We start from the raw sequence: 16,674 nt of genomic DNA, 5'->3' as shown, positions 1-16,674 counted from the left end.
TAATAAAATATCATTTTTCTTGTCAAACAATATGTGAAATATAAAAAAAAGTAGAATTTCAAATTAATCATAAATGCGTAATTGAGTATTCTCATATCTATTTGTTAAATGAATATAAATGAATTGATTCAATTATAACTATTACTCAACTAGAATCCGCTCAAACCCGTCTAAGTTAATCATTTTGACGCCCCTAATGTTAATATATATTGACAAGTGAAAAGTGCAGCATTTATCACGAAGATATACTTATTTATCTCAATATTAAAGTCATTTTTTCATTACAAAAATATTGATAATTTCATAATTTCATGGAAGTATGTAACCAGTGACATCACATAGTCGCCAGTGGCGAATCTTGTCACGAGTCTTCTTTTCAACGCTTTGATTATGGCATACACTTTTAACAATATGCCCCCACGTTGTTTTTCGATCACTTTTTTTTTTTTTTAACCTCACATTCGTTCGTTATGTATGTATAATTTCTTTACAAAAAACTCCAAAAAAGTAGCAGCTCAAACGGGGCCAACAATCTACTATGTTCGCCTGTTCTCCCGCCGGACCCACCAGCCGCCGGCGGCCATGGGTCATCTATAAAAGCATAGATCAAGACTACACTAATCCCTCATCAGTCCAGTCCATCCATACTTCTTCTTCAGGCCTCAGCTACTAAACAATAAACTCTGCTCCACTCAATTCTTTCCTCTGTTTCTTGTGGTTTTTGTCTGAAAATGGCGGCATCAGAAGAAGTGAAAGTGCCAAGAATCAAGCTGGGGTCGCAAGGTTTTGAAGTTTCAGCTCAAGGGCTGGGCTGCATGGGCATGTCAGCCTTCTACGGGCCGCCAAAGCCCGAGCCTGATATGATCAAACTCATCCACCATGCTATTAGCAGAGGCATCACCCATCTTGACACCTCCGATATCTATGGACCTCACACCAACGAAATACTCATTGGCAAGGTACCGTATTTGCAAATTTTCTGCTGTTGTGTGCCATGCATAAACTCTTGTACTTCTAATTTCTAAAAGAGCATATTTGTAAGTATTTTAGTTGGGTATATTATATTTTAGTTGTGCCCCCTTAATTTTGTTTGTCAGCACTTAAACTCCATCTGTTTAAATTGTAAGTATTATTAGTCAAATAAGACAATAATATTCTTCATTTCTTCTTCTTCTTCTTCATTTTTTCAGATGTTTGTCCTCAATTGTAAGAGAAGGTCGTAGGTCTAGCACATACGTTGAATAGCTGTATCCGATTAGAAGGATTTAGAACTCTTCTACCATCTCTTTTTTTTTTCTTTTGTTTTTTCCTTCAAAATTCTACATCATAATGGAGTTGGTAAAATAGTACTATTTTCGTCTTTGAAGTTAAAATTGTCGTCAATTTATGGAAAGTTTACTATTTCTCTGATAAGAGATGGTAAAATTTACTTTTTACGAGCACTAAAGTTATAAAGATTATGAAAAGAGAATTGTACGAATGAATATAAGGGAAAAGAAAGGTAAGAAAATGGATGGATTGTGTTTGGATTGATTTTGGGAGGGGCAAGGAGAGGAAAGGGAAAGAAAAGGAAATGGATGGATTGTGTTTTGCTCAGACATCATTTCCATACAAAAGTAGACGGAAACAGAGGGAAAGAAAATCTAGTTGATGATTTTCTTATAAAATGCCTCAAGCACCCAAATTTTACATAAACTTGAGTAACCATGTGTTTCATATCTGTAGAACTTGCCATTTGTGAAACCTGCTTTAGATATGAATTGTGGGATGCAACAGCAGGCTAGGAATGTTTGACTAAGCAACTTATGTAAATATTTTATCGTTAAGTGAAGTTTCTCTTTTGCTGTTCAAAAAAAAAAAAAAAAAGAGAGAGAAAAACCATTCCTTTAATGTCTGTCAGTCTACCAAACAGCAGATTTAGGTTTTCTTTCTTTCCCATCCATATCTAATCCAAATAAGGCAAATGAGAACTATTTTCCAGTAGGATGTTTTATTTATTTATTTATTCTTTCCTTTGATCCTAATGGTTCCTAAAAGGGCACTAATTATTCTACATTGATCGTTCCCCATATTTGTATTAATGTGCATGTTCACGATTCTGTGTACGTTCATGTTGTGCATCAAATCTTGTGAATGACAAAGCTAGATTGTAAATTTAAGTTGAAGAAACATAAAAGAAAAAAGAAAATGGATTGGCTCCTTTAAGAGTATCAGACTTCTAAACCCCAAGGATTACATAATTTTCATATCCTTTGCTATACAAAGAAGTGGCATAGCCTTAACAATGAAGTGCTGGAAAAACTCCAGAAGGACTGTGCCATCCATGAAATCACAATTCCGCTTGCTATACCATGCATTAATGTGTATGCCTTTGATGATTAATATAATGAAATCATGGTTCTAGGCCTTGAAGGAAGGAATAAGAGCGAAAGTGGAGCTAGCAACAAAATTTGCAATCAGTTATCAGGATGGGAAATTTGATGTACGTGGTGATCCAGCCTATGTGAGGGCTTGTTGTGAAGCGAGTTTGAAGCGGCTTGATGTGGACTGCATTGATCTCTATTATCAACATCGCATCGATACACGTGTGCCCATTGAAGTCACGGTTTGCTCCATCTTGCCTTTCTTGTATTTTAGCTCCACCTCATTCTTGATGAAACAAAAGCTTGATCAACTCCAAATTTCGAATAATTCAGTTTCATGTGCGTTTCAATTCTTCAAAAATTGCACAGAAAAGTTAGTCAACCTTATGGTCTAGGCTAATCTGCAGTATGCTAAATCTTATTTAGCACCAGGCACCCTGAAAAGTGAAAACAATGAAAATGTCTTATATTAGCTTGGCAGTCCTGCTGAGGGATATACAGGTGGATATCATGCTATACATTGTACAGCTTTCCTTTAGAAGCAAGAGACCTGAGCATTCTCTTTCATTTGAGATAGGCTATCCAGTTGAGTAATGATATGCTATTTACTTACCTTGTCATTCGTTTTCAGTCGGTGCCAAAAGCACTGCAGATAGAAGTTTTTTAGTCGATATCTAAAAAACGTGGTACTCATTTTGTTCAGAGTATAGCTTTTGTCTAATTGTGAAAGCCAGCTGCGACTACCCCATTGACCTCTCTAAGCAATTCAAAGATTGCAGCTGCTTGCTTACATTCAGCTTTTATGAAAACAATTTCTGTCTTCTTTTTCTAATACAGTCAGCAAAGAATTGTCTTGTTTTTCCTGAGTATTATGAAGAAACTTTCTTGCAGTTTAATCACTCAAAATACAGGCAAGTATAAAGGAAATCAAGGAAATTGACAACTGATAATTGATATGTACAGCCATTATTATATCTAGACGAAGTCAACAATGTCGTGTAATCATATTGGAGGAGCATTATGTTGGCATGGTCCAATAGAGCTAAGTCATCCGGTGGGCTGTACATAGAGAAGTATCACTGGATGCTTATTGCCATTTTTGTCAATTATTGATTTCAGTTTGACGTATACTTTGTCCACGACTTCATTGAACTAGTGCAACTTTTACTTTTTTGCACGTAATATTTCGATTATCTGCCGAAGTATTGAATGTAATAAATCAGCTTTGCATTTTCTTGTCCATTGAAATTCTCTAGATAGGAGAGCTCAAGAAACTGGTTGAAGAGGGTAAAATAAAGTATATAGGTCTGTCTGAGGCCTCAGCTTCAACAATTCGAAGAGCACATGCTGTTCATCCAATAACAGCGGTACAGTTGGAGTGGTCATTGTGGGCCAGAGATGTCGAGGAAGAGATTATTTCCACTTGCAGGTAGTGCATATATTCTGCTGCATTTTCTACGTGCTCTAGAAGAAATATGAAGTTCTTAATTCAGTTTTTGGTATAATCTTTCAGAGAGCTTGGAATAGGGATTGTTGCATACAGTCCACTTGGAAGAGGATTCTTCTCTTCAGGTCCAAAGCTGGTCGAGAATTTGGCTGAAGGTGACTGCCGAAAGGTTTGTGCATATCCAAAACTATGGAGTTTTTGAGTATAGATTGTTTATAGTTCGAATAAGTTTCTCACTCATCTAGTTTTACCACATTCAGTGGCAATCTTGCTTGATATCCCTATTCTTGTCTATCTGTCATATGTTGCTGCACTTTTTGATGTCCAATAATTTGATTAAGCCTTATAATATGATCACATTTAATCAAATTTCTATTAAGCAGAGCAAATCAACAGGCTTTTTTTTTTCCTGTCGAACAAGTCTTGAGGTCTTTAGTTGATTGAATGAATGCAGATTTTGGTGTCCTCTGTATTTAGTTCAAATTAAAAGATATAGCGCTAGCTTTGTCAAATTTTAGATCTTATATTAATTGAAGGTTGTTATTGCATGCTGGAGATTTATATAGTGGACAACAATCACAAGCAATCGATAGTATCGAATTTTAAAGTGCAAAGATGTCCTAAGACGTCAAAACAGGAAGAAACTATGTCACTTTTTATGTAAAAGTCTCTTTTCAGTTTTGAGGGGAAATGGACCTTGGACTTCAATTTCATTATTTAGTCTCAGGCACAGAATTTCATCATTTTGTCCTGTGAAACTATCATTTTTCCTTTACCATTAATCCTAAAACTGAGTTTCATTGGTCAGAAGTGTACTTTTTAGTACAAACATTAGTTGATATGCATTTTAAGGTTCCCCTTTGATGGGAAATGTATCTCAGAACTTAACTCCAACAGTTGATGTTTCCTACTTGGATTATTCAGTCCACCTTGATGCATTGTTCTTTGCCCTGAACTTGTGTCCTTCAAACAATATTGCTGATCATCTTGAAGTAATGTACCGTCTGTTCATTTCTCCCTTCTGATTTCTTGCATTATAGTTTCCTCTTTAATGGGAAATGTATCTCATGATCTACCTTCTACAATTAATGTTTCTTAAGAGTACTCAGTCCAGCTTACTGGATTGTTCCTTCCCCTGAACTTTGTACACCTCAAACAATACTATTGATCATCTTGAAGTTATTCATATTGTCTTCATACCTATCACCCTTCACAGTTGCTTAAATTTTGAAATTCATACAATGTAGGATATGCCAAGGTTTCAAGCAGAGAATTTGGAGCACAACAAGAACTTGTATGAGCGGGTCAATGCCATTGCTTCAAGGAAGGGTTGTACTCCATCACAGCTAGCATTGGCCTGGGTCCATCACCAAGGCAATGATGTTTGCCCCATACCTGGCACTACCAAGATTGAGAACCTCAATCAGAATATAGGAGCTTTGTCTGTAAAACTGTCAGCCGAGGAAATGGCGGAACTTGAATCTATTGCTTCTGCGGGAGTCAAGGGTGATAGGTATGGGCCTGGCCTTGGTACTTGGCAAACTTCTGAAACTCCACCTTTGTCAACCTGGAAGAGAACATGAAGACATACTTTGTTATGGCAATAATTCCTTCTAGCTATGTGCCTGATGGTGGATTCCACTATATTAAGAGTTAAGTGATATGTATTTGTTCCAATAAATTTTGACATACTATTGTCTCTAGGGTTAAGGCAAGTAAAGTTATAAGAAGAATGGAGTTTCTTCAGAGAGGTTGTAATGAATAATATCTGGTCATGTAAAAGCAGAATATAATTTTCCTTGCAGTTGAATGCATTAAAGGTTATATATTGTACTTTTGAATGCTATAGTGGTCCATTTTTGATGTGCTACTGCTACGAGAGTTATAGATTGTCGAACAGCATTCAATTCAGGACTTATTAAACATAAGCATATAAACATTTTATGCTCGGAATATTTACATCAAAAGAAACTCCAAGGTCACATCATTGTAAAGTGTAAACTACATCATATTAACAAAAAGCAAAAAAAAAGGTCTAAATGAGGAAAAAAATGTACTATAGAAGAAGTCAACAATGTCATGTAATCATTTTATCCTAAAACTGAGATTAAAATTTAGTTGATTTGTATTTTGAGTTTCATCTTTGATGGGAAATGTATCTCAGAACTTAACTCCAACATTTGATGTTTCCTACTTGGAGTATTCAGTCCACCTTGATGCATTGATCTTTCCCCTGAACTTGTGCCCGTCAAACAATATTTCTGATCATCTTGAAGTAATTAGTACCATCTGTTCATTACTCCCTTCTGATTTCTTGCATTATAGTTTCCTCTTTAATGGGAAATGTATATCAAGATCTACCTTCTACAATTGAGATTTCTTAGAGTACTCAGTCCACCTTACTAGACTGTTCTTTTCCCTGAACTTTGTTCACTTCAAACAATACTATGATCATCTTGAAGTTATTCGTATTGTTGTCTTTTGTAGACGACACATGCTTTACTGCCTTTTGAATTTCTGCATTGCAGTTGCTTAAATTTTGAAATTCATACAATTTAGAATATGCCAAGGTTTCAAGCAGAGAATTTGGAGCACAACAAGAAGTTGTATGAGCGGGCCACTGCCATTGCTTCAAGGAAGGGTTGTACTCCATCACAGCTAGCATTGGCCTGGGTCCATCACCAAGGCAATGATGTTTGCCCCATACCTGGCACTACCAAGATTGAGAACCTCAATCAGAATATAGGAGCTTTGTCTGTAAAACTGTCAGCAGAAGATATGGATGAACTTGAATCTATTGCATCAGCTGGAGTCAAGGGTGATAGATATGATCCTGGCCGTGGTACTTTGGCGAACTCCTGAAACTCAACCTTTGTCAACTTAGAAGACTACATGAAGACATACCTTTGTTGAGGTATTAATTCCTTCTAGCATTCTACCTGTTGGTGATTTCACTGTATTGAGAGTTGAGCGAGTTGTATTTGATCCAAAAACTTCGTCATACTATTGTCTCGAGGGTTAAGACATGTAAAGTTTTAAGAAGAATGGACCGGTGTTTCTTTAGAGTGCTTGTAATGAATAAAGATCTGGTCATATAAAAGTAGAACACAACATACCAACAATGTCATTGTAAACTACATCATACCAACAAAAAAGTAGAAAATGGTCTAAAGTGAATAAGAAATCAACAAAAACTATGTAAGCACCAATGGAAAGCAGAAAAGTTCTTGATACCATAGTAAACACCAATGGAAAGCTAAAAAGTTCTCGACGCCATAGAAATTAGGGATTCGTTGGGCAAAAAAGTTCTTAACACCATACTCTATAGACGTAGGGGATCTATAGAGCAGGGATCCAGGTTTGGGCATCTAGCTAAGTAGAACAGGTAAAGGAAAGCTGCATCACAGATGTCGCAAGTAGTTCCAATGTCCTTGCCAATGGTATAGGCTTTCTTGCTTCCAACATGGTCTTGAAAGTGCAGATTAGAGAAGGATATCAAAGCCGGCCAGCTGCGAATCCTGTGGGGTGAAAACCATACATTTGAGAACATAAACAAAACAGAGCTGCCTGGTCCTCAATTTAAGCATTATACTTGAGAAGGACAATACAAGCATTCAGGGATATTTGCAGCCCCATCCTCAATGTGTGAGAAACTAAACTTTACATGCAAAAAGCAAATAAATGGTTGAAATTACACAATGGATGGATGTTGAAAAGAATCACTAACGAATATGTCTAGAAGATCGATCTGTTAAGCATGGGAAGTTCAAAGAGTAGCATTCTTTTTGAGTCTCAGAAAAATAAAGAGCAAGGTACAATCCACCAATTTAGGGAATTCAAACTTTATTTGTGAATAAACTGCTTGTATCTTTCCTTTTTCTAGTGTAAGATTTGAAGGAAAAGTTAAAATCACTTGACCCCTGATTAGTTCTTTACCTTTTTTTTTTTCAGAAGCTGAAATTAACACACACACCCTATAATTAGACTAAACACATAGGAGTTAGCAGTTAAATCGGCCTGATTAGTTCTTTACGAATACATTGATTTTGACTTCAATCATGAACAAATAATTCAGATTAAGACTGAATAGTTAATAAATTGAATAAAAAAAAAGGAAAGACATCAGAACTTTCATGCCTTTGGCCCAGTGTTGCAAAAGGCCTTGCCTGAGGTAAGACATTTGTCTCTGCTCCAGCAGCACGAAAGCCTTGGAGCATGGGTTGTAATTGTCATGAATTTTAAAATTTTTGAATATTTTATAATTTTAAAAATATTGTAAATTTTATGAAAAACATTATTTAAACACATATAGCTAAAATAAAATATGTAAAATTTTAAAAATTATAGAAAAATATATTATCATAATATGCGGTAGTAATGATAGTGTAGAAAAAAATACGGCAAAAATTCAATGAATACTAGTTGTGGGCATCTGAAAATGGTTACAGATGACAAGGGACGATGATTTTACTTGGAAACTTGGATTTTTACATTCTTGTGGTATGTATTACTATATAAAAATGGTAAAATTAAAACATAACCAAGTTTTGGGGTTAAATAAGAAATATGAGATAACAGGTTTAAATTTTTAAAGTGAGCCAAAGCACATGGACTTAATACTACATGTTTTACTAAAATGGGACCTACATGGAAGTTCAATATATGTATGTGCGTAGGAATAATTTGTTGAGAATAATTAATAGCATAAACAGGTAATATATACAATTTGTCAATTAAATAAGGGATAATATCAGAAACCTCCTCTAAAGTTACTCTTAAAATCATTTAATATTTCTAAAATTTTAAAACTATCACCCTCCATCCTAGAGGTGTCAAAATGGGTGACTTGGGCGGGTTTGGGTTGGGTAAAATGGGTAATGGGTATAAGTGAGTCAACCCATTTATACCTATTTAATTAGATGGGTATAAATGGGTAAGTCAAAAAATGAATTGGGTAACCCAATTACCCATTTATAACCCATTTATTTTAATTTTTTGTAAATTCATTTAAATTCATTTTTGCAAACTAAGTTATCAATTTATACCGCTCTTTGTACCCATCATTAGTTTTAAATATTTACTTATAATGTTCAATAAGCCTAATTACCAATTTTTTTCATTTATACTCTATTTCACAAAATTACATATTATTAATAATTGAATAATAAGAATATAAAAATTTGAACTAAGTACTATAAAAATTTAATCCAAAAATTTTGAACCCCTAACATTTTTTTCATATATAAATTTAAAATTTCATTTTCGAAAGATAAGAAAAGAGGCTCAAATTTATCATAAATTGGTAATGCCGAAAAATGAGCAAGTTAACAAACTAAGAGAAAATAAAATAATAAAATAAAACCAACAAATAATAATAATAATGAAACAAAAGTAGTTAACATCGTGACAAAATGAAAAATTTGAAAAAAAAAAATGGGTGGGTGATAGGGTGTTAATTGTTGGTTATTTTATTGTTAATTTTCCCCTTTATCCTTGCCAAATATTGTTTTAATTATTAATATTTACTTATATTTGGTATTGGACTCAATTTCAGGAAGTGAAACAGAAAACTACAAAAATGAGGGACTTTTTGGAGATAATTGGGATTTCAAACAACCGGGCCCACATGGTGCTACAAAGAGATTGCATTTCCTTTGCTGATTAGGAGATTGGAGTCCTACGAGCAATAGGAAACTAAAAGCAAGGAATTCGGTAGTGCTCCACTTTTGGTTTGATTCTCAATTTCAGCAGGGGACCACAGGGATAAGAAGCTTTAGTCATTGTTGGCTTTAAAAAGGAGACAAACGTACAGAGAACTCGAATTAATCAATAGTTTTAGTTTAGACAGCTTTTAGCATAGTTTTAGTTTTGCTTTTCTTTCTTGGCTCTTTGGATGGCCTGGACCTCAGTTGAATTACTTGGAGATTTTCTCATGAGGCGTGGCTAAGTTTTCCTAGTCAAGGGGACAATTGACGATTTGGTTCGACAATAACTGTGAGATCGAATCTGTTTTAATTATTTTCTTCATTTATTGGTATTTATATGTTCCTTGATTTTAATTGCTATGGCCTTGTGTATGATTGATTAGTGCGCAATAATTAATTATTCATATAGGCTATTTTTGCTAAATAGGGGTAATTGAATCCGTAATTGTTCGTTATCTCTACCTCAGTAGCAACTGGCGTAATTGGGTTTATGTCAGGGGAGCATATGATCTAGCTTAAACAAACCCTCGTAGCGTGTTTGTTGGTTAGGATTGGGCCTTTCTAATTATTAATGCAATCTAGGAATTAAATCCTACGGTCGTACCTATGGTTATTTTTGGGTTAGAGAAATAGCTAACGGTCGTACCTTAGCTATCGAGAAATTAAGGAAGGGTTGGTTGTTTATCGCGTGCATAACAACTATAACTAATCTATTACTAAATGTTGGAATTATTTCTGCATCAATGATCAGTGCATGAACCATTTCTGAAGTGTACCCTTGGCTAGAGTTTTCCCTTAATTATTTCTCTTAATCAATTATTTTCTGCAGTTAATTTATTTAGTTAGCATTTAATCCAAAACCCCCCATACCTTGAACTCTAGAAGAAACGAATTATCCCCAGTCCCTGTGGATTCGACCCTACTCACCGCTATATACAAAATCTGTATTTTTCTCGAGTAGGTATTTATTATTGCACAGGTTCGGCACCTGTCAGTGGGGAAAAAGAAGAGATTTAGGGGAAGAGAATTCTAAATGGGTTAATTGGTTTTGATGGGTTACCCAATAATACCCATTTAATAAATGGGTATTATTGGGTAACTCATTTATACCCATATACAAAAATTTAAGATACCCATACCCATCTATTCATGGGCGGGTATGGGTAAATTTAATTAAGTGGATTGATTTGCCACCTCTAAGTCCATCCCTTACTTTTGTTATTTATGTAACAAATGTTTTAAAAACCCTAAACTTAGACATTTCATAACTTTTTTCATACAACTCATGAGATATTTCATTACAGAACAATGTTTTCTGCCACTTTGATATTAGTTTATAGTCAAAATATTGTTTGGGCAGATCTATTGATTGATAAAAATACTATTTAATGTTACACTTTTAATATCAACTAGTTGTTTAAAATTGATAAACAAATAATTCTTTACTTATTGTGCTAATACATTCCAATGGTCATACCTATTGGCCACAAACTCTATTAACCCATATCCCTATATCATGTATCTTTCACGTTAGACCATTCATTGTAAAACAGTGGTTACTCAGTTTTAGTGCCCAAATCAAACATCAGAAGAGGAACTTGTCCCCCATGAAGCATACGCTGTTTAGTCTCGAAATTCCAATATATGAGAAGGTGGTTTTTCACTTGTCTAGAGTTTAATTCAATGCCAAGTTGAAGTTCTAGGTCTTCGGGTGCGGTCACTTTTATAATTTTCCATGGAAATAAATACAAGAGTCATTGGTTATGATCGTTTTTCTCCATAACTTCAAATTCATCAAGGCAAAGGTCAAAACTATTATGTCTATTATTTTCTTTCTCTCGTTCTTTTATTTCCAGGAAATAGTAATAGACACCTTTCCCTATCATTTGAAAATAGATGATGGGAATACTACTATTTTCTTTATTTGGCTGAATTTTGTTTACGGAGGAAAAATCAAAATAAGTATGCTGTGTATTAGGGTGGTGAAGTCCATTAAGAGACTGTGACAACATGACTCTACAATACTACTATGGGTTGAATTTGGTTTAGGGAGAAAAAATCGAAGCAAGCATGATTCTTTTATATTGTACTGTACTAGGATGGTGAAATCCATTTAGAGATTGTGACAATATGAATCTATAATAAATAACCCATTAATTTTGTGTAGGCACAAATGGAATTCCGTGTTGCTTCAATTTCTTTTCCACATAAGCCTGTTATCTTAACAACTATTTGAAAAAAAAAAATCAAAGTCAAAGTCAAAGAAGCATTTATTGTTGAGAACAAGGAGCCTATATGTGTTTAATGGACTAATTTTTGAGTAAGTAGATTTTTAACTTAGAGGAGAGAGATAGATTAGATGATACGAGAGAAAGGAGTATAAATGAGAGGTCCCGTGTTTGAAACATCCCACTTATACTTTAAAAATATATAAAATAAAAGTAGATACTCAAGTTAAACAGAAAGATAGAATTGCAGGTAGTTCATCACTATTATCGCTTTTCTCTGGGGTAAATACAAGTAAATTTCGTAACACGTTATATTGTTTTCTTCAATTCATTTCTTTAGACTTTTAGGTGTAACCATTTTTAAAAGCAACTTAAGTTTACTGTGTCTATAAATATGCCCATTTCACCGCATATGTAGAGCAAAAAATGTAAATTACACGTCAATCTAGCTAAAACATGGATGCTCATTATAACAAGGAGCCTATATGTGTTTAACAGACTAATTTTGGAGTAAGTAGATCTTCAAGTTGGTGGAGAGGGATGGGTTAAGTGGTACGAGAGAAGAGAGTAAAAATGAGAGGTCCCATGCTTGAAACCTCTTGCTTGCATTTTAAAAAATATATAAAAATAAAATGTAGATACCTCCTGCTTACATTTTAAAAAATATATAAAATAAAATGTAGATATTCAAGTTAAACAGAAAGATAGAATTGTAGGTAGTTCATCACTTTTATCACTTTTCTTTGAGGTAAACACAAGAAAATTTCGTAACACTTTATATTGTTTTCTTCAATTCCTTTCTTTAGACTTTTACATGTAACCAATTTTAAATGCAACTTAAGTTTATTGTGTCTATAAATATGCCCATTCACCGTATAAATAGAGCAAAAAATGTAAATTACATGTCAATCTAGATAAAACATAGATGCTTCTTATATCGGGTAGCATAATTGTTAGGATTGTTTAATCCTAATGTTATTCTTTTTGACTTTCTATTCAACTATAATGTCAATTGCTATATTTTCCTATCACTAGTATTAGGTGACATGATTTGCATGTAAATATGATTCCCATATGTAACAACTTTTAGGTATTAAAATTATTTATGAATTGTCAACTTTTTCTTAAAAATAATTTTATTCTTTTCATTTTTTTTAAATTCATTGTATTTGAAAATCAAGTTTGAAGTCAAAGATGGTCCACATGTAAATCTAAATACTTTTTCTGAAGTTTTTTTAAAACTTTTTTCCGAAGTCGTTTGATAGTTAAACACTAACACTAGCTTGTTGCATGCTTGAAAAACTACACATGGCAATGAAACTCAAACTAGAAATTCCAGTTCAATTATATATTTTCCAATTAGCCATGAGTCATCTGGTTATCCCTTCTTTGATTTGCTGGAATATTTGGAAGGTTAGGAACAAAGCGTGGTTCGAAGGGGTCGTTTACGGTCCACATGCTATCTGTGGTTTTATTTTCGACGATGTACGAAATCTTTTCAATCTGAAGTACTCAGGATTCTCCTGGGCCCTCCCGACATGGCAAGCATTCTATGATTCCCTCAGCTCTCGTTGCAGTCAGGAGTCGTTCAGGTTGGTGAAGTGGTTGAGGCCGATGATGGGCGAGCTTAAACTCAACACGGATGGCTGTTCCAGAGGCAATCCGGGACAGGCAGGAGGTGGTGGTGTTTTGCGTGATGGTGAGGGTAAGCTCCTGCTCTCTTTTTCCACATTTTTTGGGAACTATACTAGCATCCAGGCTGAGGCAAGGGCCCTTCTCTTTGGGGTTAACTTGTACATCTCTCGTGGCTATGTGAGAGTGCACGTGGAGGTGGACTCTCTGGTACTCGTTCATATCGTGCAGCTAGCAATTCGATGCCCGTGGAGTATTGATACGGAAGTCCGGCCCCTCCTTCAGCTGTCGCCCCATGTCGCTAGCATCACTCATTGCTTCCGAGAGGGTAATCAAGTGGCTGATAGCTTATCTAATATTGGCTGTCACGAAGGCTGGGGCAGAACCTATCATCATCTTTCAGATCTCCCTACTCAAGCCCGAGGGGCATTTAGGTTAGACAGGCTTGGCCTCCCTTCCCTTTGAAAATGCTAGGTCCATCCTAGTTTTAATACATGTGTTGTCCTCTTGGGAGGTAAGGTCTATGGCCCCCTCCGGCTCTGTCTATCCACTTAAAAGGAATAAAATCTGAACTTTGATTAAAAAAAAAAGAGTCATTTTAAAAAATTGAAGGGTTGATGACATCCTGATACATTCTGGCCATCGTGCATTCTTTTCAATTTCGTCTTGTAACAAATTCTATCGAATTAACATCTTTTCATACATAATATGTTTGAATTTATTGCCCATCATGACTTGGTCATGCTCATGTAGGTATCAATATCATGTATTTGATTGGTATGTAAAAATAAAAAATAACATTTATTACAATTCTTACTCTATACGCTTGAGAATCTAATTGTAAGTATTGTTATAACTCATTTTTTATACGAAAATAAGGTTTGAAATTACTAAACTTATAGAACTTTTTAAATCTCTCATAGGAATAATATTTTTAAATGCTTAGATATATCAAATGTTTTCTCCACCATCTCTAAATTTTAAGTTTGAAGTTGAAGCTCATACTTGTGTTCAACCTCTTCCTCTCTATTTTTGAGAAAATGATAGAAAAATATACCCTCTAGAATAAAACATGTAACAAAATTTCTTAGAAACCCATTCTTTTATATATTAATTTTTTTTTCACAACTACATAGTTAAAGTTGTTTACAAAAGTAATGAGTGACATGTGGACTAATAGGATAATGATAAAATTTGGAGTTAGCAAAAATAAAGAGTTATTTATTGATGGAGAGTTCTAGAGTATCTTTTGGGTACCTTACCTATGAATACTAATTTGCCGTTGGATATGTCAAAAGAGATATTAACCCTTAGATAATTTTAAAAGTTTAAATTGTTGAATAATATGGCAAAAGTTTATTGGATTACAATTATGGGTATGGTTCCCAAAAAGGACGGTAGAATTTTCTTTTATTGTATAGTTAACCAAAAAAGTTAGTTACGTTCAAGACTTAGTAAATTGTTTTATAGAGTAGCTCTATAGAGCCTACAATAAAAAGGTTCCAAAGATGGCATAACAGAGTTTTACATTACTATACCTTCAATCCAGGTGCTTATTGATAAGTGAATATTTAACGTACATTTTGTATGAATTTGGCATTAATTTTTGGTATGTTCTGAGAAGATTAAGCCATATTTGAACTCTTTTGGTGATAATTGCTTAAATATTGATTAAGGTTTCAAAAAATTGATAAATGAGTGAATTAATGCGTTAATCTTGTGAATTTGTGAAGGTAATTGATGTATGAAATTCATGCACAAGTTCAAAGAAATGTAAGGGTCATCCAAAGGACAAAGTACACAAGAAATTAGGAGCAAAAATGTAGAAAAAAGAGAAGAAGTGAAAAACTGGAAATTGGTCAACACGGATCCGAGCTCGGATCCGTGTGCACAAGATGGATCCGAACCCTCGTCTGTACTTCTGGCGGAGAGCATCCGAGGTCAGGACGATCCGACCTCGGATCCATTACGAAATCCCTCGGATCCTGAAGATCCGAGCTCGGATCCATTTTCACTCCTCGGATCCGAGGCTCGGATCTGTCTCTCTCCTCAGCAAGTGCAACAGCCGTTTTTCTTTACCTTTTTCACAACTTTCCAGCTATTTTGAGGGACAGAAATCGGTGGCACATGCTTCTGCAACAAAAGAAAAGACCAAATGAGTATGGACAAAAGGAAATATCATATCTTTGACTTCTTTTTACAAAATCTGAGTGGAGGAAATTATGAAGTGAGAGGAATGGAATTTCTTCCACCTTTTATGCAGAAACACAGAGGAGAAGCAGAGGATGACCATACGTAGCTAGTTTTTCATTTTGTAACAAGTTTCTCTCTAGTTAGGAGTCTTGGAGAAGCATTTTGTCTTTGGAGTTTTTCACTTGTAATCAGATTGTGCAAGAGCATAGCAGGAATTAGAGAGCTTCACCTTCAGTTGGCTAAGCTTTCTTTCATCTTTCTTATACTTGTACTGTATGATGTTTTGCAGCAATAAACTTGTGATTCTGATTGTTGAATCATACATGAGTAGCTAACTTTCTTCATCTAGGGAGTAGATGAAACTTATGGCTAAATAGTATAAATTGAATGTGATTTACACTTGTTATATCTTGTATTAACTTGTCTACTTGTGTAGCTGTGATTACTTGCTATTGATTGATCACCAATAGTTTGGTTAGAGTTGTTATTGTTCAATGAGAATTGGTAATAACAATGGAAACACATGAGTAGAGCTTGAGTTGTATGTTCATGAAAATAGAGATACACTTAGGTGGATTACTTAGCATTTCATGAAATAAAACAGAGTAGTAGTAGTATTTCACCATGAAAATAGGGAAATCTATATTGCTTTAGGCCATTTCATCATGAAAATGAGACTTGGAAACTTTGGAAATGAATCTCTGGTTAAGCAAGAATAATAGCAAGAAGTAAATCCATTCATTTGTGTTGTTTATGCCATAAGTGAAATCTACATCCCTAGAATCTTCCTTAAGTGAAATTTCTCTATTTGCATTCAGCATTTGTTAAACTAGATTTGTATATCAGATTTGTAGATTACAGCATTAGATTTTCTCTGCTCAAATTAATTGTTAGTCTAAATAATAGAGAAAATAAGGGCTTAGTAATTGTTTGAATTGCTCCTCGTGGGATCGACCCGATATACATCTTGTACTACAATTGCGACCTGTATACTTGCAGTCCAACGGGTGTAAAATCGGAATTAAACTTGCATTGATACAAAATATCCCGTCAAGTTTTTGGCGCCGTTGCCGGGGAGCGGCAATATTAGGGCCTCATCATCTCTA

General features: G+C 34.6%; 1 protein-coding gene across 1 annotated transcript; it reads left to right on the top strand.

Annotated features, from left to right (window-relative positions):
- The first annotated feature begins 537 nt into the window (after positions 1–537).
- Positions 538–5,651, top strand: LOC113765458 (auxin-induced protein PCNT115-like). The gene is made up of 5 exons (XM_027309647.1): positions 538–959; positions 2,405–2,605; positions 3,620–3,792; positions 3,877–3,979; positions 5,058–5,651. The coding sequence occupies exons 1-5, from the start codon at positions 732–734 to the stop codon at positions 5,391–5,393; spliced, it is 1,041 nt and encodes a 346-aa protein (XP_027165448.1). The 5' UTR covers positions 538–731; the 3' UTR covers positions 5,394–5,651.
- Positions 5,652–16,674: the final 11,023 nt, after the last annotated feature.

The sequence above is a fragment of the Coffea eugenioides genome, chromosome 3 (assembly GCF_003713205.1).
Source record: "Coffea eugenioides isolate CCC68of chromosome 3, Ceug_1.0, whole genome shotgun sequence".
Classification (NCBI taxonomy): domain Eukaryota; kingdom Viridiplantae; phylum Streptophyta; class Magnoliopsida; order Gentianales; family Rubiaceae; genus Coffea; species Coffea eugenioides.
This window is presented reverse-complemented; position numbering and strand designations above follow the sequence as displayed.